General features: G+C 39.8%; 1 protein-coding gene across 12 annotated transcripts in view; it reads right to left on the bottom strand.

Moving 5' to 3' along the window:
• Positions 1 to 22362, bottom strand: part of ART3 (ADP-ribosyltransferase 3 (inactive)) — a 118724-nt gene that overhangs the window by 7642 nt on the left and 88720 nt on the right. For 6 of the 12 annotated variants that reach the window (XM_008537199.2, XM_070614625.1, XM_070614621.1 and 3 more), the window contains exons 3-10: positions 20488 to 21199; positions 10506 to 10538; positions 9567 to 9599; positions 8551 to 8580; positions 6790 to 6822; positions 6150 to 6182; positions 5513 to 5545; positions 4141 to 4173 (exon numbers count right to left, since the gene is read on the bottom strand). In XM_008537199.2, coding sequence (XP_008535421.1) covers positions 4141 to 4173; positions 5513 to 5545; positions 6150 to 6182; positions 6790 to 6822; positions 8551 to 8580; positions 9567 to 9599; positions 10506 to 10538; positions 20488 to 21199 — 940 coding nt within the window. The remainder of the gene's footprint in view (positions 1 to 4140; positions 4174 to 5512; positions 5546 to 6149; positions 6183 to 6789; positions 6823 to 8550; positions 8581 to 9566; positions 9600 to 10505; positions 10539 to 20487; positions 21200 to 22362) is intronic. The other 6 variants (XM_070614623.1, XM_070614620.1, XM_070614627.1 and 3 more) reach the window with 1 other exon arrangement.

The raw sequence follows: 22362 nt of genomic DNA on the forward strand, positions 1-22362 counted from the left end.
CAGTGGTTACCAGGGGAAGGAGAGTAGGGGGTAGGCATAGGGGGTAGGCACAGGGGGTGAAGGGGAGCACTTATGTGGTGACAGACAGGAAATAATATACAACTGAAATTTCACAATGATGTAAACTATTATGAACTCAAATTTTAAAAAATGAGAAAAAAAATTTATTAGAGAGTGTGTGGAAGATGGAGGCATAGGAAGATCCTGAGCTCATCTCCTCTCACAGACACAACAGATCTACAACCACATGTGGAATAATTTCCTCTGAAAATCTGGAAACTGGATGAAAAGAGCTTCCACAAAAAAAGACAAAACCAAGAGAGGTGGAAGAGGCAGAGATATGGTCCCACTGAGGAAAAACCCACACCCTGGCCATGGTGTTTCATGGTTGGGAGTGATCTCAAAGATAAGAAGCTTTTCCCAGAGGAGCAAGGGATTCAAGCTCCACATTAGGGACCCCAACCATTAGATCCAGTACAATAAAGACAAGATCCCAAAACACCTGGCTTTGAAAACCAACGTTGAATATGCCCAGGAAAACTATAGAACTACAGGGAAAGGAAAATCCACTCTTAAAGGGCTCATGCACAGACTCACTCAACCCAGAAACCAGTGCAAAAACACCAGATAGAAAAGGATGTAGTCCACAGGTGAAGGAGACCCACGTACTAAGCTTGGAGTGCCTCCCAGAGAGGCAGGAGGAGCTGGGGCTCCTCTCAGGAACTGAGACACTGGCGGCAGCCATTTTTGTGACCTTGTTGAGCCATGCTCATGTCATTGGTAGGTGCCATTTTAGAACTGCTCCTCTAACCTGTTGGCATGGGGGTCTGCCCCACTCACCAGCATGCCCAAGGCAGTCATGTACTACCAGGCCTCACAACCAGCCACACTAAGTGCCTACCCCACCCAATAGGATGCCTGCAACAGTCAACATTCCTGGACCTCACAACGTGCAACACTGGGGGCCTGCCTTGTTCACCAGTGTGCCCGCACAAAGTGTCAGCCACTCGAGGGGTTTATCCTGCCTACCAGCACACCTGCAGCAGTCACAGCCCCATCACAACAGTAGGGTACACACAGCCCACACACAGAACATTCTTGGAGCACCTGGCTCACTGTTGGGCCCCACAGGATATGTCCTACATGAGGACACTTTTCCAAGATCAGGAGATGTAGCTGATCTACCAATTACATAGGAACAAACAAAGAGAATTTAGCAAAATGAGGAGACAGAGGACTATGTTCCAAATGAAAGAATAAGACAAATCCTCAGAAAAAGAACTACTTGAAACAGATAAGCAATCTACCTGATAAAAAGTTCAAAGTAGTGGTCATAAGGATGCTCACTGAACTCAGAAGAAGAATGAACAGAATGAGAACTTCAACAAAGATTACAAAATACAAAAAAACAATCAGAGATGAAGAATACAATAACTGAAGTGAAAAATTCACTAGAAGGAATCAATAGCAAAGTAGATGATACAAAAGAACTGATCAGCAATCTGGATGACAGAGTAAAGGAAATCACCCAAGCTGAACAGGAAAAAGAAAAAAATTTTCTTTAAATGAGGATTGTTTAAGGGACCTCTGACAACATCAAGTGATCTAATATTTGCATTATAGGGGTCCCAGAAGAAGAGGAGAGAGACAAAGGGGCAAAGAACTTATTTGAAGAAATTTATAGCTGGAAACTTTCCTAACCTGGGGAAGGAAACAGACATCAGGTCCAGGAAGTACACAGAGTCCCAAAGAACATGAACCCAAAGAGATTCACAGCAACATATATTATAATTAAAATAGCAAAAGTTAAAGAATCTTAAAGGCAGCAAGAAAAAACCCACAAGTCACATACAAGCAAACCCCATAAGACTATCAGCTGACTTTTAGCAGACACTTTGCAGGCTAGAAGAGAGTGGCATGATATATTCAAAGTACTGAAAGAAAAAACCTACAACCAAAAATATTCTATTCAGCAAGGTTATCATTCAGAATGGTAGGAGCAAGAAAGAGTTTTCCAGATAAGCAAAAACTAAAAAAGTTCATCAGCACTACACCAGCCTTACAAGAAATGTTAAAGGGACTTCTTTAAGCAAAAAAGAACTGGCCCAAAATATAAGAAAATTACAAAAGAAAAAAAAAAATCTCACAGGTAAAGGCAAACATACACTAAAAGTAGTGGATCAACCACAAATAAAGCTAGTATGAAGGTTAAAAGACAAAAGTAGTAAAATCATCTATATCTACAATAAGAAGTTAAAGGATACACAAAATTAAGAGGTAAAATATGACATCAAAAACATAAAACATGGTGGGGGGAGTAAATATGTAGGGCTTTTAGAATGCATTTGAACTTAAGAGATCATCAACTTAAAACAATCTGATATATACATAGGTTGTTATAAATGAACCTCATGCTAACTACAAATCAAAAACCTATAATAAATACACAAAAAATAAAGAGAAAGAAATCCAAACATAACAAGAAAATCATCAAAACACAAGGGAAGAGAGCAAGAAAAGAAGAAAGGAATAGAGAACTACAAAAACATCCAGAAACAATTAACAAAATGACAATAAATACATATCTATCAATAATTACTTTAAATGGACTAAATGCTCCAATAAAACGACACAGGGTGTGGGGCTGGCCCCGTGGCCTAGTAGTTAAGTTTGGCGCGCTCCACTTTGGCGGTCCGGGTTCATGGGTTCATATTCCAGGCGTGGACCTACACCACTCCTCAGCAGTCATGTTGTGGCAGCGACCCATATACAATATAGAGGAAGACTGGCAACAGATGTTAGCTCAGGGCTAATCTTCCTCAAGCAAAAAGAGGAAGGCTGGCACCAGATGTTAGCTCAGAGTGACTATTCCTCAGCAAAAAAACCCCAAAACAAAAAAACAGGGTGGCTGAATGGGTCAAGAAACAAGACATGTATATTTGCTGCCTACAATAGACACACTTCATATCTAAAGACACTCACGCACTGAAAACGAAGGGATGGAAAAAGATATTCCATGCAAATCAAAATGAGAAGAAAGCTAGGGTAATAATAATCGTATCAGACAAAACAGACTTTAAAACAAAAACAAGAGACAAAGAAGGGCACTACATAATGATAAAGCAAACAATACAAGAGGATAAAACATTTGTAAATAGATACCTGACCAACAGAGAAGCACTATCTAAACACATAAAGCAATTATTAATAGACATAAGGGGAGAAGTTGACAGTAACATCATAATAGCAGGGAACTGTAACACCCCATGTACATCAATGGATAGATTACCCAGACAAAACCAATAAGGAAACATTGGCCTTAAAAACACATTAGATGGACTTAATAGAGATATACAGAACATTCCATCCCAAAACAGCAGAATACACATTCTTTTCAAATGCACATGGAACATTCTCCAAAATAGATGACATGTTAGGCCACAAAACAAGTATCAATAAATACCAGAAGACTGAAATCATATGAAGCATCTTTTCCAGCCACAATAGTATGAAACTAAAAATCAATTACAAGAAGAAAAATGGAAAAAATACCTACATGCAGAGACTAAACGACATGCTGCTAAACAACCAAAGTGTTCATTAGTAGAAGAATGAATAAAGATGATGTGGTATGTATATACACAATGAAATACTACTCAGCCATAAAAACAAATGAAATCCTACCATTTGTGACAACATGGGCAGATCTAGAGAGTATTATGCTAAGTGAAGTAAGTCAGACAAAGACGAATACTGTATGATTTCACTTATATCTGGAATCTAAAAAACAAACAAAACAAAACAGAAATAGACTCACAGGTACAGAGAAGAAATTGGTGGTTACCAGAGTGGAGGGTGGTGGGTAAAATAGGTGAAGGGGATTAAGAGGTACAAACTTCTAGTCATAAAATAAACAAGTCATGGAGATGTGACGTACAGCACAGGGAATACAGTCAACAATATTGTAATAACTTTGTATGGTGACAGATGGTCACTAGTCTTATCAGGGTGTATATGTACGTATATGTATGTTGGTAATGTATATAATTGTTGGGTCAGTATGTTTTAAACCTGAAACTAACACAATACTGTATGTCAACCATACTTTAATAAAAAAATATAACAAAAAGAATTTTTTACCAGGTTTTTCGTCCGGTTGTACCACTTTTACTCCTAAATGAGAAAGAGATTTTCAGATAATAATGTTAAGACAGCTACCATTTACTACTATTTTAAAACTATCATTCATTTTGCCAGTACTTTAGCTCATTAGGACACCAATTAGTCCTGCAAGACAGAAGTTTTCCTCATTTTACAGATGTGGAAGTAGAGGTGTAGAAAAGTGAAGTAACTTATACAAAGTTACCCAGAGGAAAGTGGCAAAGGAGAGACTTCATGAAGCCAGGTCAGTCTGTCTACACAGCCCATGCTCATCCCCCACAGCCTGCAAAGTGTGTCTAATAATAGTGCCAACCAGTGTGCCTAATAAGGTGCCAATGACAGTACTATGCAAACTCAGGTCCAGAGAGCTAAAAAGTTGTAGACAAACAAGCTGTGCCTTCAGTGTCATTAGAAGTTCATTTCAAAGTTGTGGCCAAGTAAATCCAACAGTGCAAATCTGGGTGACTATAAAAGAGCTGCTGGAACCTGTCTCTGGGCCTATGTCTGTGTCTTAGGTAATTAACGGTGAACGTGCTGTTTCTGTACACAGCATACAGTTTCCATAGATAGCAATGTTAGGCAAAGCTCAGCCCTGTGTGGATGGATGTAATTTAGCAGATGCCAAAAATCTAATTTCTTTAATAGATGGTCATTCCATAATAACAAAACCTACCAAAAATTACTTTCAAAACACTACACGAACTCAGGAGAAAGGAGTTAAGTATTGAATAGGGGCTCACACCCTCAGATTTTGGGTTTTTACAGTCCTTACAGATATCCCTGTGAGGTAAACATGACAAGTGTTAGCCATGTTTGAAAGATGACAATTCTGAGGCATGGAGAAGTGTTATGACTGTCCATAGCTCTCTGTAAAATATTATACTGTGTTCACTTTTTTTTTTATTTACTTCTCCTTGTCTCAGGAAAAAAATTAAGTTTGAGGGCCTTTTTATTTTTTTCCTCCCTTGGAAGCATAAGTTCTGAGGCCCTTCTGAGAAACTTGAAAGGAGTCACTGTTCAGTTTCTCTGGCCATAGAAGCTTAAGGCCCCTCAATGGCCTAACCCTCCACAACAGCCTCACACTTTTTAAATACCCATTTTCATAGTTATATCTTAAAAGTAGGTTAAATCTGTCATGATATATATATATACTGGAAAAACACTTGAGGAACCACAAGTCTTAAGGAATGGGTACTTGGTCATAAGTTAAGAGACCTGGGTCCTTCACTCACTCATGTGATCTTGTGCAAAGTACGTAGGCTCCCCTGCATATCTAATAGTGACCATTACGTCTAAACCGCCCCTCGCCCAAACTGGCAGCTTCCCCACTGGCATGCCTAACACTGCTTACCAGGTAGTGAAAAAGGTTCTTGAATTTTCATTCCTAAGTGAGAAAGAAGTTTTCAGTGACTTACAGTTTGTTCCAGAACGGAAAATTTTCAAACTCTTGTCTGATGAGTTCAAGTGATAACAAGCACCAAAGATCCCACTGCACTGTAGCTTTTGGCTTTCTTATGTAAAAGTTCTGGCTACATGAACCCTCATTGTGCAAATCTATGCCATGGTACCTCAGTGAGACTGTCTCTATGCCACAAGAATACTATGTTTTGTTACCTGGATTTCCTAGACACTGAAATGTTAGCCAAAGTCAACAGTCCGCTTCTGCATGAAGCTGAAGTTTCTATGGAGTAACTTTAGCTGCAGAACCTGGAAGGTGCTAGACTACATGCACCCAGGACCCAGCAGCTTGCACTTCAGCCATGTCCCCAACAGAGCTAACTTTCCTGCTCCAGGAACACAGGAATGCTAGAGAGGAAAAGGCACTTTCTCTACTCTCTTCCTCAGCTAAATCTTTGTAGAATGACAGGCAGGTGGCTGGAAGGGAAATATTAATGAACAATAGTCTCATGACAATATTCTCTTAACGCCCAGGGGAATCCTTCTCACCTCATACGTGGGCCCAGAGAATAAATAGAAAGCTGTCTTACCAGGGATTTGAGTGGGTTCATGGCTCCTCATTCCTAAACGCAGAAATGAATACTGGTTAGTGTTAACTATCTTACATTGTTAGTGCTCCCTTTTGTCTACACTACTTCTATCTCCAACCCCGAAAAAAAAGGGGTGAGGGGAGACAACAGCAACAACAAAAACACCCTTCAGTGGCTCTTTATTCTCTAACTGGACAAAGCCAGACCTCCTTAGCTGGACTCCAAGAATTTCCATGATCTGGCCCAACCATATCTTCATAAGGCAGTCTTAGTACATCAGTTTTTAAATGAAACACGCACTGGGTTTAAGACTGCTTGGTTTAGCTCTACTGTCATTATAGTTAGTAGCTCTGTGATTAGACAGGCTTCTTAATCTCTCTGAGCTTCAATTACTTATTTATGCAAAAGAAATACCCTGGAGGTCTGTAGTAAGTGATGATCAAAGAAGATTCATCGTAAAAGTGCTTAGTATACTGCGTGGAACATAATAAGCACTCAAGAAACGGAGTCCCTCTGTTCTGGCTTAACTCACTCCTCACACTCTCCGTATCTTGTCATGTCCTTAGTCCTAGGAGTCCTCATGTCCCCCCCTCCTAATCTTGCAGCTAGCTTCAAAGAGCAAGTAAAAAAGATCACTTACCAGGTAAGACAGTGGACTCCTGGCTTTCCATTCCTAAAGGTGAGAATAGAAACTATGTAATTAAAAATGCAATCACCTTGAAAATTAATTTAACCTTATATATTTATAAGGCTATTTACAGTGGAAAACTCTAAAAGCTTTAGAAATGACAAGGGACATGGTAAAAGGGGAGAAGATTTAACCCACTGGTACCTAATTTATGGCAAGAACTATGGCTGGTGATCCAGCATCTCTCCTAGATTAGGCGAAACAACTCTCGTCGATTTTTTTTTTTAGATTCAATCCAAAGACTGTGACCTAAATCTGTCATGATATATTTAAAAACAAAATAAAATTTCTTGATTATATAAATAATACATTATAATTACAGATAATTTGGGAAAACACAGGAAGTTATTAAAAGTTACTCATAATCCCAGATCTCAGAGCTACTCATTCTTAATATTTTTGGTGTATTTCCTTTCAATCTCTTTGCTATGTATACGTATATGCACGTATATGTTATTTTAGCATTTTTCCAGTTTTACTGAGATATAACTGACATACAGTACTGTATAAATTTAAGGTATACAGCACAATGATTTGACTTACATATTCTGTGAAATTACCACAATAAGTTTAGTTAACATCAAGCATCTCAAATACCAAAAAAAAAAAAGAAAAAAATATTTTTTTTCCACGTGATGAGAAGTCTTAGGATCTACTCTCTTAACAACTTTCAAATACACAATACAGTAGTATTAACTATAGTCATGTTGTACATTATATCCCTACTATTTATTTATCTTACCAGTGGAAGTTTGTACCTTCGGCATTTTTTAATAAAGTTGATATTATATTCTATATGCTGTTTTATATCTTATTTTTATTTGCCACTCTGTATTATGTACTTTCTTATATCTTTAAATATTCTTCAAAAATATGATTTTTAAGTTGTTTGGTGTTTCATAATATGGCTAAATAATTTAATTTATTTAATACCCAACTGTTTGGACACGAGGTTATTTATAAGTTTTAGCTACATAACACTGTGCAAACCTTTTTGTACTCATTTTGTACACAAATATTTATTTCCTTAGGATAAATATCTAAAAGTGTAATAACTGGGTTTTTTAAGGCTAGCAATACATACTATCAAACTGTCCTCCAGAAAAGTTCCAACTTATAATCTCACCAGTAATTTATGAGAGTGTTCCTGTCTCACCACCCTTGAGGACATCTGAGTAATATTATTTTAAAAACAGACAAAGAAAAACTTGGGAATGAGCTGTACTTTGCAATATACTAAATAATCAGATGGACATAGCTAATGTGTTGCTCAGATTGCTGGAAGCAAAAATAAATACACAAAATTATCATTTTAATCTAGGAAAAAACGCCACTTTTCTTATGCCCCTACCCAACACCCTAGGTCACAAGAGTTTGTGGAATAATTAGTCATACCTTTCTCTATTCATGTAACAGCTATCATAAAACAGAAAATAGTATGTTCTCTAAAAGTAGTTCCTAATGTCATGTCTCTAACTGCTCCGCTGGGATGACCTAAGGATTGTTAGGAGGCACAGAGACAGCTGCTGTGTCATCTTTATAAAGAAGTCTGACTGAAACTCAGGAGGGTCTCTGATACACCAAACTAGTAAGCTAAGGTGGGTTCTGCCTTCTTCCCACTTTTCCTTGCCATACCATGCCCACCTGCTTTACCTCTAAGGGAACTGTCCTGCAAATTGTAATAAGACCCCAGGGTTTATGCAAATGTCTTACCAGGGTCTTCAAGCACCTGATTTTTCTCATCTAAGTTATAAAAAGAAACATCAGTTTTAACAATAGAAGAACATAATTGGAGTTACTATAGTTATACTAAAAATTTTCAGGTAATATGGCCATAAAGAACCACTTGGTATATCCAGTAAACTAATGCTAGTTATTTTAAATGTCAGCCAGGGTCTAAATGCACCTTGGCTAACTGGCTGGAACCTTCCTCTGGCCCTCTCTGCTTAGAAAAACCATTGCATACAGCAAGTCTCCTGGGGATCTCAATGAGCTAGAAAAATGTCTGTCTCGAAGAGTTAGCTAAGGTCTCTGTGAAATGACCAGTAAAACCTGTGGCTGCAACAGGCCAATAAGAAGTGTTACTAAGCAAGTCCTCTGGGGCATGAAATGCTTCACATCAGGACAAGAAATATCTTCCAAACATCAAGTAAACTGCATACTTAAGGCAAGGTCAGAGACTCTTCTCTCTTCAGTGAAGAAAAACTTACTGTAATTACATGGGCCAAACACATAACAAGAAACTTAAATGCAAATAAGTAATTTGGGCCATATCACCATAAGTGGAAACTTAGGAGGGAAAAAAGCATCTAAACATCCAGATATTTTAGTTAAATGATACCAAACATCAGCATATTTGAGAGATGCAAATAACTTACTTTTCTACTTTCATCTGGATGTTTCACACAGGCTAATCTCAATGACTGAATATACACCTATACATACAAGAGGCCCTCAGACCTGTCAAGAGCAACTAGCTCTGCAGTTCCCCCATGTTATTCCCCAGGATGTTTCCATATTATTCAGATCTCCAGAGGGCCAACCTTCTCATTTGTAGGGAGGTAAATTCCCCCAGAATAGATTCTTTTTTTCCCCTTCACATCTGCCAAGTTACTGCTTCACACCTGCAAAGTACTCTTTTTCTTCAGCTAAGAATACAATTTGCTAAACAGGAAAGAGCTACTAAATATCCATGAAAGGATTATTTTTAAAAATTAGAGCATACTTACCAGGGTTGTAGACATAGATGGGTTGAAGATATTCTGAAATATAAATATCTTTTCATTTCACAGTACTATGCGCAGATGTGAATGTCAGGTTCAGTCTATTTTTAAACGCTTATTAATAATAAAGATATGAGTTGACTTACATTTAAGATATATACAATATATGGCAGTATGAGAAATATAAGTTTTCAGTCTCAAAAATAAATGGATGTGGATTCATTTTAACTACATGAAGAAGAATTAATAGAAAAACTAGCCGAGAAGACAGCTAGAAACAGATCCTTATTTTCAAACTCTTTAATAAGGAAATCTTCAAAAGGATCCACCCAAAGCACACATCAGCCCAAGGCATATTCTGGCAACTTTGGTTTAAATCTGTTGAGCCTCCCTGATAATGCTGTTCCTAAATACTTTTAGAATTACCTTCCCAAATCTTTCCCATGGTCCTCTAAGAGAGATTTTTGTTACATCCTCCTATTTTTCCCTCAGACCAAATTACCACTCTGTCTCCTCCCCAACCCCCGAGCCATATTCACTCTATTCCTTCATTAGTCTCCCAAATGTTATTTTCCTAAGATAGCAAAACAAAGGAATATGAGTCTAGTTCTGTGTATAGGAGTCACGTAGGAACATTCAGGAATCCTTACGCTCCTGGAAAGACAGGCTAGGGTGAGAGTGGCATGGTCTCTGCGTTCCCAAGACAAATGCAGTGCTTGAGAGAACAGCCGTGGGCAAGGTTGCGGATGGGGGTGGGGTGACAAGCAGGTAGCAGAGGTTCCTGAACCCTCCACCAGAAAAGGCAGTAGCAGTAGCACAATTCAGCTTTGAGAAGATGATGGCTGACACTACGACAGTATGGCAGGGTGGCTCTGACCCATACCTGTGAGAAATAACACTGATAAAATTCCCATTACAGAGATAACACTTTAAAGCATATCTTACCCACGTTCTCAACACAATTTGCAGTTTTCAGTCCTGAAACATAAAGATAAATAAAGCTTTATTAGTTAGACACAATCTCCCCTGGTAAAGATTTCAAACTGGTCTGTGGCTATTGGTAATCTAATCTGTTAGTGTGTAGTGTATCAGATACATAATTTAGCAGGATGCAAATTGCAGAACAATTACATTTTTGTATTCATAGTACAGCCACCAAACAGCAGTATGATCTTTGATAAAACATCTAACATTTCTGGAATTCAGTTTTCTCATCTGTATCTTTTACTGGGAGATTGCTTCAAATGACCTCCAAAGGTCCACAAAAAGCTAAAACTTTATGATTCTATTCTATGATTAGTCTGCAAAAGTTAGGAGAAAATTTACCTGTCTGTTCAATTAATCCTCTCTTCAGATACTAAATGTCCTCAAGAGCAAATCTACCCCTGTACTATGACAATTCCTATCCATTGGAGAAAAAGAATCTCAATCAGAACTTCAAGATCCTTGAATATATGAAAAAGATCCTTCACATTCATATAGAGAAACAGATTTGGTGTGCCCCAGAACAGTGACCTGTATGTAAGGAAATCTGCAATTTTCGGAGAACAGGAACAGGCACCTTTATAAGGCCCTAGATCCTTTTGCTGGTGATGCCCTAGAAAAAGTCATCAATGCTGTGCTGCAATGATTCCCCTGAGACTTGACTCAAAGGGGAATCTGCTGGCCTGCCCAATAAGAGTTAAGGCAAGAAGATCACTGAGTGGGTGTTTAGATTTGGTGCCAGCACAAGCCATGGAGGGCTTCCCAGAATGCCACACGTAGGTCTAGATACTCTTCTCCATGCCTGGCTAACTCGCTGATCTAATCTGGAAGTTCAGCTGAGAATGAACTTCTTCATCTAAGAGAAGTGGAGGCCCTGAGAAGGCCAGGTGTCACTATGAGATGTGCTGTTCTATAATCTGCTCTCAAATCCTGCTCCATTAGTGGAGTCTTAACCAAGAATCCAGGTGATTTAGTCCAGTTTCTACTGGTCCCGGAAATGGTATAGATCCGTTAGAAGCTGGATGGTGCCCTGAGGCTAACCTCAGGTATTTGGCTAGGCTAGAAATTTAAAAAAGAGTTCTTGAGACTATTACAAAATGTTGCCTTAACAGGAGATGAGTGCAAGTCTCACCCGACAGCTTGGTTGAGGGTAAGGTAAAGGTGAGGGGAGTTGTGGATGAGAAAGCTATAGACAGAATAAGAGAGATTCAGCCTGGGGACTAGGCACTGGGGGATTTTAAAAGCCTTTATCTCTTCTGTAGCACAAATTAGAGCATGTTTCTCAAAGTGTAGTTTTCCAATCACATACTTCAGAATCACCTGAGTGCTTATTAAAACTGCAAATTCCAGGACCCTGGGCAGGACTATTGATATAGAATTTTGGGGAATGACACCTTGTCATCTGCATTTTAAACAAGCACTCCTAGTGATTTTTATACACAGAGTTTTTGAGAGCCTCCTCAGTAGTAGAGGAGGGTATCTTTTAATGTTTAACACAGATCCATTTATACAAGACTGCATTTCTCCTCCCTATTTGACTCTGGATTTAATTTTCCATTAGCATTTTCAGCAGCAGCAAAGTAATCAAACTACTTTAGGTTTCTAAAGAAGTAGCAGGGTTAAAAATGGATGAGATCAATCCAGAAATAAATGGGAGAAGGCACAATATATAGGGAATGAAAAAGGGAACATAACCACAGATCCAGCAGTTGTAAAAAGTCACAAGATTACTATGAGTAGGCTTTTTGCCTACTTTTTGTCATGACTCTCCAACCTAGTATCTTACCGTGCAATGGCTTCTCTCTAAACTAACTTCCCATAAAGAAGGACCAACTCCCAAAAGTTCCATTGTCACATGGAAATTTTACCTCCAATAAAGAACTAAACCTGGCTCCTAGGCCTTAAGACACTTTCACAAACAGGTGGCTGACCATCTATTAGAGCTGCAGTTCCCAAACAGTAGCAGAAGTGTCCCTGAATGCTATAGCAAATTCACAGGGGTACCAAGGGATATTTTAAAATGTCAACACAAACACAGTCATACTTAATGTCTGGCAGAGACTGCATGAACTACTAGCTTGAGGTAGAACGTAGTTTCAAAGTTATATCATGTTACATTCTGTTTGATGATGTCGTATATTTGCAAAGCTGGGTTTTCAGCAACCGTTGAGATAAAAAGCAAATGTATGAAGGGGCTGGCCTGGTGGCGCAGTGGTTAAGTTCGTACATTCCACTTTAGTGGCCTAGGGTTCACTGGTTCAAATCCCAGGTACAGACCTATGCACTGCCTGTCAAGCCATGCTCTGGCAGGCGTCCCACATAAAATAGAGGAAGATGGACATGGATCTTAGCTCAGGGCCAGTCTTCCTCAGCAAAAGGAGGAGGACTGGTGGCAGATGTTAGCTTGGGGCTAATCTTCCTCAAAAAAAAAAAACAAAAACCTAATAGCTTTCAGGGGCCTGCCCCATGGCTGAGTGGTTAAGTTTGCACATTCCGCTTTGGCAGCCCAGCGTTTCACTGGTTCAGATGCTGGGCATGGACATGGCACTGCTCATCAGGCCATGCTGAGGCAGCGTCCCACATGCCACAGCTAGAAGGACCCACAACTAAAAAAATATATACTTCTAGGTACCAGGAGACTTTGGGGAGAAAAAGGAAACATAAAATCTTTAAAAAAAAAAAGCAAATGTATGTGAAAATCAATGTGGATCAGGAAATAAGGTGGTGTCTAATCTGATTCCAAGGTTTGAGAATCTGTGCAGTGTCCAACAGGTACATACACCCCATTAGCAAGTTATTGTGGTTAAGAATAAAATAACAGTACTTAAATTATGTGTATTATTTTTTCAAATGGCTACTAAGATGTTAGGACATAAATACTTATTGAGTTGTTTGACTTTACTTAAAAAATGGAACTTTTACGTGTTTCTTTTAGCCTAGGGACACTGTGAAAACAATATGACAACACTAAGGACACCATGAACCGAGAAAGTCTGAGAACCTCTGCCTTAGACATTACAAAAGTCTTACCTACTACTTTACCCAAACTACTGGCTCAATGGGGGCCTTACCTACAGACTTCACACCTGAAAAGATAGCAGAGTTCTCTAACAAAACAGCCTGCCCCCAGGTTGGGCAAATCCAATGGAATGCTACATCCACCCATTGTAATGAAGACATTCATCGCTTTGGAGGCTCTGTGTGAGGAGCTGAACTTCAGATGGTGATCTTGGCAGGGAGCACACCACTTTGGGACTGACTGAAATTTACCTTTACATACACTCATGTGCCAACACAAATGCCCTAGCTGTATGACAGGCCATTGAGACACCCAGAACTGGATTACTAAAGATAAACCCATACACAGTCCCTCTCTACAGAAACAAATTAAGCAAATACAACTCACATACTCAATCTTTACGTCACTCATGTGGATGCTCATATGAAGTGAATGCATCTAAAGAAAGCACCTGGAGACTAACACAGCAAATCAAGCGTGTGTGGCCATTATCTCTATTATAGCTTCTGGCTCTAAAGGCAAATCTATCACAGTAAGGAAATAATTTATAGAGGACCAGACCTTCAAATGAAAAATTCTACCAGAATCCCCAGTAAAGATCTTTACAGGGCTGACTGGTTTGGCTGTCTTCAGCTATTTATAAATTGCACACAAGCACGCCAACCTCTGCCTTGGCTGAGTTCCCAAGCACCAGGAATTAGAGGTTGGAGAAGAGGGGGAATTGGAGGAAAAGTATATTCCTCTCCCTTTTGTGTGGGTGTGCTTGATCTGACTTCAGTGGATATATGGACATTCATATAATACTTGCTTTTACTTCAGTTAATGAATATATATTTCATATGACCTCAGCAAACAAACTTGACAGATCACACTGATCAGATCAAAAACACCAGTATATGGAACTGGATGCTGACTTTGCTACCAGCGGTTTTGTGGTCACTCTCCTCTGCCCACAGATGTCACCACGGAACGCATTATTGTGGAAAAAGGACAATTTGGACTATAATGGGGTGGGACTATGGTAGGAAGCTTCTGATGTGGCCCCTAATGATCCTGCCTCCTGGTATTCACATCCTTATATAATCCTCTTGAGTGTGGACTGAACCTACTGACTCACTTCTAGGAAAAGGAAGACAGCAAAAGTGATGAGATGTCAGTTTCGTGATTGAGCTGCAAAAAACTGTGATGTGCTGGCACTCTCTCTTGCTCTTTCTCTTGCTCACTCGGATAAAGCAAGCCGCCACATTGCAAGATATTCTACGGAGAAGCCTATGTGGCCAGGAACAAGCAAGGCCTCCGGCCAACAGCTCATGAGGAACTGATGCCTTAGTCAACAACCCACGAGGAACTGAATCCTGCCAACAACCATGTTAGTGAGCTGGGCAGCAGATCTTCCCCAGTCAAGTCTTAGGATGACTGCAGCCTTGTGAGAGATCCACAGTCAGAAGACCCAGCTACACTACACCCAGATTCCAGACTCACAGCAACCATGAGATGATAAATGTTGTTTTAAGACACTAAATTCTGGAGTAATTTGTTATGCAGTGATGGATAACTAATACCTATAGGTGTGAGGGTCAGTTTCATGTGTCAACTTGTCTGGGATACAGTCCCCAGTTATTCAATCAAACACTAATCTAGTTGTTGCCTTGAAGGTATTTTGTAGATGCGACTCAAGTTTATAATCAGTTAACTTTAAGTAAGGGAGATTATCCAAGACAATCTGGTGGACCTGATTCAATCAGCTGAAAAGCCTTAATAGAAGAGCTAAGGCTTCTCAGAAGAAGAGGAAATTCTGCCTGCAGACAGCAGCTTCAGCTCATGCCTGCCCTTCCTGACAGCCTGACCTATGAATTTCAGACTTGTCTTGCCAGCCCCACAATTGTGCTAGCCAATTCCTTGCAATTAATGACTTAATATATATTTCCTTCTGATTCTGTTTCTCTGGTTGAACTTTGATATGATAGGGATGAACAAGTCTGGTGGCTGAACATCTGGAGGACGTTCTAGGCACTAACTCATGATGTGAATTCCTCATAGTGATGGGTATGTCGCTTCCTATCTGGCCTATCTACATGGAATCTTATTGAAGCCCCAATCCCAGACAACAGCATAGAAACTTTGCTAGTCCCAGGGAAGGCTAAGTAAGAGTGTCAATCAGAACCAATGAAGAGACTTATATTTAACGAACCCTCAAGGACTGGGGGTGGATTCATAAAAAATAAATCTAGATAGCCCTGTAGGTTCATCTTCTTTCTCCCTTTTGATGGCTTAGCACAGAGTTGCCTCAATAGGTCTGATTAAGCTCAACAAAATAGACTGGAGCCACTGGAGTTCAGGGGCTCCTCCTTTCTAACAAGGTCACTTTTCCAGCCAGGGAACCTTGATATCCCTGCCCTCATAACTCTATTAATATGGAGAACACACACACACACACACACATATATATATATATACAGCCTGGCCCCTCTCTATAGAAACTTTGTCCAAAATGCTAGATGATCTATGCCCAACTGCTCAGTAAAATAACGAGAGTTCAAGAGATGATCTGTACATTATCTCTGCTTCTAAGTAGAAATCTTATATTACATCTGCACTGTAAGGTGCAGGGAATCCCAAAACTATGGCTTCCCACCAGGTATTTATAATTCATCTCCAGTCCTCCTAACCCAAGTGCAGTTTTCTAAGGGGGTCATTTTTAACAATAAGGAATGTAGCCTGATTACACAGCTGACATTCCACCTTCATCAAGTTTTCCAGGAAAACAGTATAGAAGGTTAACCTGTGATAATTTTCCAATGAGGAAGGAGAAAGGGTTTTGTTACCATTTACTCACAATTCACTCCCATAATCTTGGAGTAATAGCAATATTAGTATCTTTGACCACATGGAATTATATTATCTAATGGGACACGGATAATCTCCCCACTTCCTAACCAACTGAAATATATTTTTAGCTAGTTTTTGTAGGGCCTACAATACATTTTTATGTTGGAGATCATAAGCAAGTGCTGTGGTAGCACACTAAATTTAGTACAGTATAAGGGTTGTGTTTTTTTTTTTTTTTGAGGAAGATTAGCCCTGAGCTAACATCTGCTCCCAATCCTCCTCTTTTTGCTGAGGAAGACTGGCCCTGAGCTAATTTTCGTGCCTATCTTCCTCTACTTTATATGTGGGACGCCTGCCACAGCATGGCTTGCCAAGTGGTGCCATGTCCGCACCCGGGATCCGAACTGGCAAACCCTGGGCCGCTGAAGTGGAACGTGCACACTTAACCATTGTACCACTAGGCCGGCCCCCTAAGTTTTTCAGCTCTTTTAGAAATATTGTCTTTTCTCATCCAGAGTTATATTCAGTCACAATGGAACAATGCTCTGATTATATTCTTCTGGCTTGAGGTTTTAAAACCCCTGGTTATTATACTTAATAGTGTTTCAAACAGCCTAGCTTTAATGATCACTTTAGGGAGTTTGTGACCTTGAGTTCCCATTAGTTATCTCTAGATGGCAGCAGAAGACATTGGTTAGATGCCAGTTTAGAGTTAAACCAACACGATCAAGTGCCTGACTGTCAGACTTCTCCAAACAAACAGTACAAGTGAGCCTCCACAAAGACATCTGTGGTTGAACATTAACGTGCTATGTAGCCTCTGCCTGACTTTGTGGGCAAGTCCACAGAGGTGTGTCCATTCCTCTGCCCTCTTCTTCACATGGTGCTCGTAACGCACTACCCCACGCTGGTCTGAGCCCTGGCTCATTCTGAATCAACCCAATGGCTCCACCTCTTTTGTTTATCATAATCCTATTCACAAACATGGACTCTGTGGGCTCCACTGCCCATCTGTGTCCATCAACCACATACTAGTTACTGATCTGGCCTGTAGCTACTGCAGCCAGGGCTTCTGTATAACCAATGCCTCCAAAAATGGCATTTGACTGAATGTATCAGGAGCACCAAAAGTGGTATCATTTTGTCAGCCTAGCTACAACTGGGTTTCTGGCTGTGATGTGCTGGTAAAGTTGAACAGATTCTGAGGTTGGGGATGGGGTCTTCATTTAACTGTGGCCAATTTCAAGCTACTGTAATGTATGAGGAATTGGGAAGAGATGCATGCCTACAATCAGGTCCCATCAGCTAGTACAACTGGCTCCAAGTGACTTGGGTTTTGGTCAAGTCTAATGTAGGGTTGGTGAGGGGAATGGGCACTTTTCCTCTCAACACAAATTTACTTACTCCAGTCTTCATCTGCCCTCTCAAGGTGAACAGTTAGTCTCACTCACTTGCAACTCAGGGCCAGTACTGGGATGAGGCAAATGAGGTGTCTAGAGTGCAAAATTTAAGTAAGCACTCACTCTTAGGATCATGCAAGTACAGAATGTGCAAGTGTACAACCCTGAGAGTGAGGACTTCCTTAAATTTGTGTCCCAGGCACCTCAATGGCCACACAGTTTCTGCCATTAAATCATAAGTGGATCAGCCCCTACCCAGGCATGATGTCTCATCAGCACTTCTCTACCTCTTCTTTTTTATCTCATAGTGCCTTGGCCACACTGAGTCAAGGTCTAGAAGCCTATCTCACTCCCGAGGCACTACTGCAATACTCACTCTGCTTGACCAGCAGCCATAGTTTGGGGTTCAGCTAGACAATCACACCTGTAACACCCAAAAACGCATTCCCTCACCTGTTTACTCAGTTTTACGGAAGAACGCAAGGCAGGGAACACAGCACACAGTTTAGCAACAGGGCAGCATCAGTATATCCCTTCAATACAAGTCCTCACAGCAGTCCAGGGCTGTTTTTAGTCCCCAGAATGACAGCTCAGGTATAAGGAAACAAGATTAAACAGGTTAGTGCAGGAACCATCCTAGCTTAGCAGCTTCAGGCCGCATATGGAAGAAAATGTCTCTTATACCAGTAATTCCAGGACTCAGCAAGAACACCTGGGTAGGTCACATCACATTCAGGAATGCCCACAGCTATGGCTTCCCCCTAGGTATTTATAGTTCATTCACAATCCTCCCAGCTCAGATGCACTTTACCAATGAAGGGTTATGTTTACCATTAGTCAGTGTTGCATCACTACACAGCTATCATTCCAACTTTAGTAGATTTCAGAGAAACGGTGCTAGAAGATCAACAGAAGGCTATTCTCATAGGAGGAAGGAGAAAGGATTTGTTAACCCTTTAATCATATACACCAAGGCACATCATCATCAAATTTCAGAATGTTGTGGATTAAGAAAACATCCTAAAACATTCTAGAGGAAAAAAAAAGTCTCATTCAAAGTTTTAGTAATTAGAACAACTTCACTTTTCAACAGCAGTACAAGAAACTAGAAGACAATGGAGAAACATCTCCAAAATTCCAAGGAAAATAAATTCCGAAACAGAAATATAAATCTACACAAACTATTATTCAAGCTTAAAGGTAAATTTTTCAGATATGCAAAGTCTTAGAAAATTTGCCTCAATGTCTCTTTTCTCAGAAAACTTCTGGAAGCCTCTACTCCTGTCAAACAAAGGAGTAATTCAAGAAAGAGGAGGAAATCCAAGATATACGGGATTCCTCACAGGGGAGAAGCAAAACCAACTCTGAAAATAGTAGTGAGGAGAGATTTCAGGACATGTGGCAGGCCTAAAGAGCATACAATAGAGAAGGATGATGGGGGGGATTCAGAAGGATTACACAGAGAAAAAAAATGAGAATATGTTATGTCTGAATGTATTAAGAAGAGATTTATATTTCTAAGGACTTGGGGGTGAACTATGGATGGGATATAGAAAACTAAGGAAACAAAAAAAGTCATACAACTAATAACCCTGGGGTAAAAGAGGTACTTAAAAAGGTACTAGTCCCTACTACACTAGCAAGAATCAGAAGGGGGAAATGCACAAATATTGAGGTGATTATCAGATACTTTTGGTTTACTGATTTAATAGCTATTTCTCATTCCTTTCTCCCTTGTCTTCCCACACTATGGAGGTTGGAAAAGCTAATTACCCCCTTTCCAAGTTTTTCTTGCAGTTTTAGATGACCAAATAGCTGTTCTGGCCAATGATACATAATCAGAAGTCTACTAGGAGTTTCTGGGAAAGCTTTTACTTTCCTGATTAAAGAGGAAGATTTGGCTGTCATCCCCCTTCCCTTGGTTTTTTTCTTGAACATCGATTGATGCCTATAGCTGCAACGGTCACACTCAAACGTGAACCAACCAACCAACATGCTAAGACTGGTGGAAGAGAAAGACAGAGCCTGAGTCACTGATGATGTAGCTGAGCCACTGTACCAACTCTGGACAGCCTAGCTCTAGACTTCTTATTAAATGATAGCTATCAGGCAGGTTTTCTGTTACAGCTGAATGCAATAAAGAATTTCTAACTAATGAAGGTATATGAGAACTAAATACTCATTCTCTATAATGGGAAGTCAATAGATGATGTCTAAAAATTTAAAAATCAAGAAATAACATGCTGAAGAATGTTATTTACTTAGAAACATGCCAGTAAGTTCCTGAAAAAAACAGCTAAAAGAATTAAAATGGATGCCACTGAGGAGTGGGAATTGGGGATAGGGAAGAGTGAGGCAGGGGGCTGCTATTTTTCATTGTAAGCCTTCTAAGTAGGCAACTAAAAGTGTTTCCAGCCATTGCCAAATGACCCTGCGGGGCAAAATTGTCCCTGGGTGAAAACAATTGCCTTATCGTACTATCTGTTTGTTTTAACTTTCAATAATATTGTAGATGTATTATTTTGATAAGATTAAATTACAGAAAAAGAAACTAACAGAATGAAAGGAACTAGACTGAGATCACCAATGTCATTTCTCCTTTCAAACACCTCTCAATTTCCTTCTTGATCTCTCCATGGGCCTAAGAATTCCACTTCTTCCCTCCCAGACAAGTACAGACAGAACAGACACTTACCACCTAGAAACGCACACTCGTAATGGCTGCAGGTCTTGTTTGTGCTTTGAAGGATAAGGTTATTGCCAGCCCCATCCTGTGACACATGAAAAACCTCATTCAGAGGTATTAAGATAATTCTTTCACTTTCTTTATCGAAGAACTTTTCAACAGCAACTCCAAAGCATGTGTGAATGGTTAACAAAATGTGCTGGTCATCAGTAGTTTGAGGTTTGGCTGAATACGCCAAGGTGAAAAGGCCAAATCTGGCTTGATTTGTGTCTCCAAATGTAAATGAAGTACCCTGGCTTCTGATATACACCACAGTTTTGTAACTGTCCTCACAAGGTCTTCTCAGCAACTGCAGGGCTTTTGTCAGGTAAAAATGAAAAGCTTTGAACTGGAAGCCATAGATATAATCTTTTCGAGACTGACCAGCCATCTTTACAGCTTCACTGAACAGATGGTAAAAGTGAGTTTGCTCTTGAGCTTCAAAAATATATGCCATCAGAGCTATTCCATGGTCATCCTTAAAACTTTTAGGGAGAAAGATCTGAGTCTTCTGGACTTCCCATTTGGCTTTTGCATTTTCCCACACATCCGCCAAGAGCTGATGGCTTGCTTTTTCCTCCTGGAGCAGTTGGGGAACATATTTGATTTCCATCCTGTCAGTACATGTCAGGTATTCATCATCAAACGCATTATCTGCCATGTCTAATATTTCAGCTTTCACCTTCAAAGGAAAAGGAGATTAATACTCTTGAAATAAGATATTTGGTATATATCATTTTCTCTCACATTACTGACCCTACCCTCTCGTGCCCTGCCAAGAATCTCTCCCTTGTTTATAATCTACTTTGGATATGTTTTTTATGTAGGAAGTACACTCCATTGCCATTGATAACTTCTCTCAGCTGTGACCTATTTTTATGAAAGAGTAAATGTTAGTGGATGAGAAGCATGGGTATGATTACACCTGTAACTCATCCAACTGAATCCTTAGTGCAGAGCAAAGAACGAGTGTGAAACTGAAAGAATGGGTCGCAGTCCTGGCTTTGAATGATATTCTTAGCTATTCAAGACTGTTGAGTGAATTTGAAATATCATATGTGACATACTGTACATAATAGATAAATACAAAATGGCAAGTATTACCCTTTTCTTTTAAGGACTCCTCCTGCCTTGTCCATGTGGTTTGGGTAGGACTGATTCTGCACCTTCAGCAGGCTTAAAAACCAGAGCAATCTCAGGGGGGAAAAGGGCTCTTTCTTCCTCTACAACCATAGCTCTAAGTATAATATTGGCTTGGGGCACCAACAGTTATCCTTTTAGTCCCATGGAGAATCCTATCTGCAAATAAACTGAATAAAGAGGCTTGCAGAGCTGAGAGGTGGAAACAGAGATGAGGGCCTGATAATATTACTTAAGGCCCTGGAACTAGCCGTACCTGAAGACTGTATTTTACCTCAGGCATAAGAATCAATTGCTTCCCTATTTGCTTGACCTAGTTTGAATTGTGCTTCTGTCATATACAACTGAAAAGGGTCTAATGCATCTTTAAATGATACACATAACATAAGAAGCAGGGTGGTGTAATATAATTAACACCAGCTTGGAGCCAGACAGATCTGGGTTCAAATTCCACTTCTGTTACTAACTAGGTACTAACTAGGTACAGGAAAGTTATTCAACATTTCTGAGCTCAATTTTTTCATCTAAAAAACAAGGATAAAGTGAGGAAATATCTTCCTTGTAGGATTGTTATGAGGATTAAATGATATAACGAATACATGCAAAGCCCTTAACCTCATGCCTGGCACATATCAAGCCTTCAATAAACTGTAGTTTTTATTTCATGAAAGTATATATGTATTACACTGTAAGTTCCTCAAGGGC

The sequence above is a fragment of the Equus przewalskii genome, chromosome 3, assembly GCF_037783145.1.
Source record: "Equus przewalskii isolate Varuska chromosome 3, EquPr2, whole genome shotgun sequence".
Classification (NCBI taxonomy): domain Eukaryota; kingdom Metazoa; phylum Chordata; class Mammalia; order Perissodactyla; family Equidae; genus Equus; species Equus przewalskii.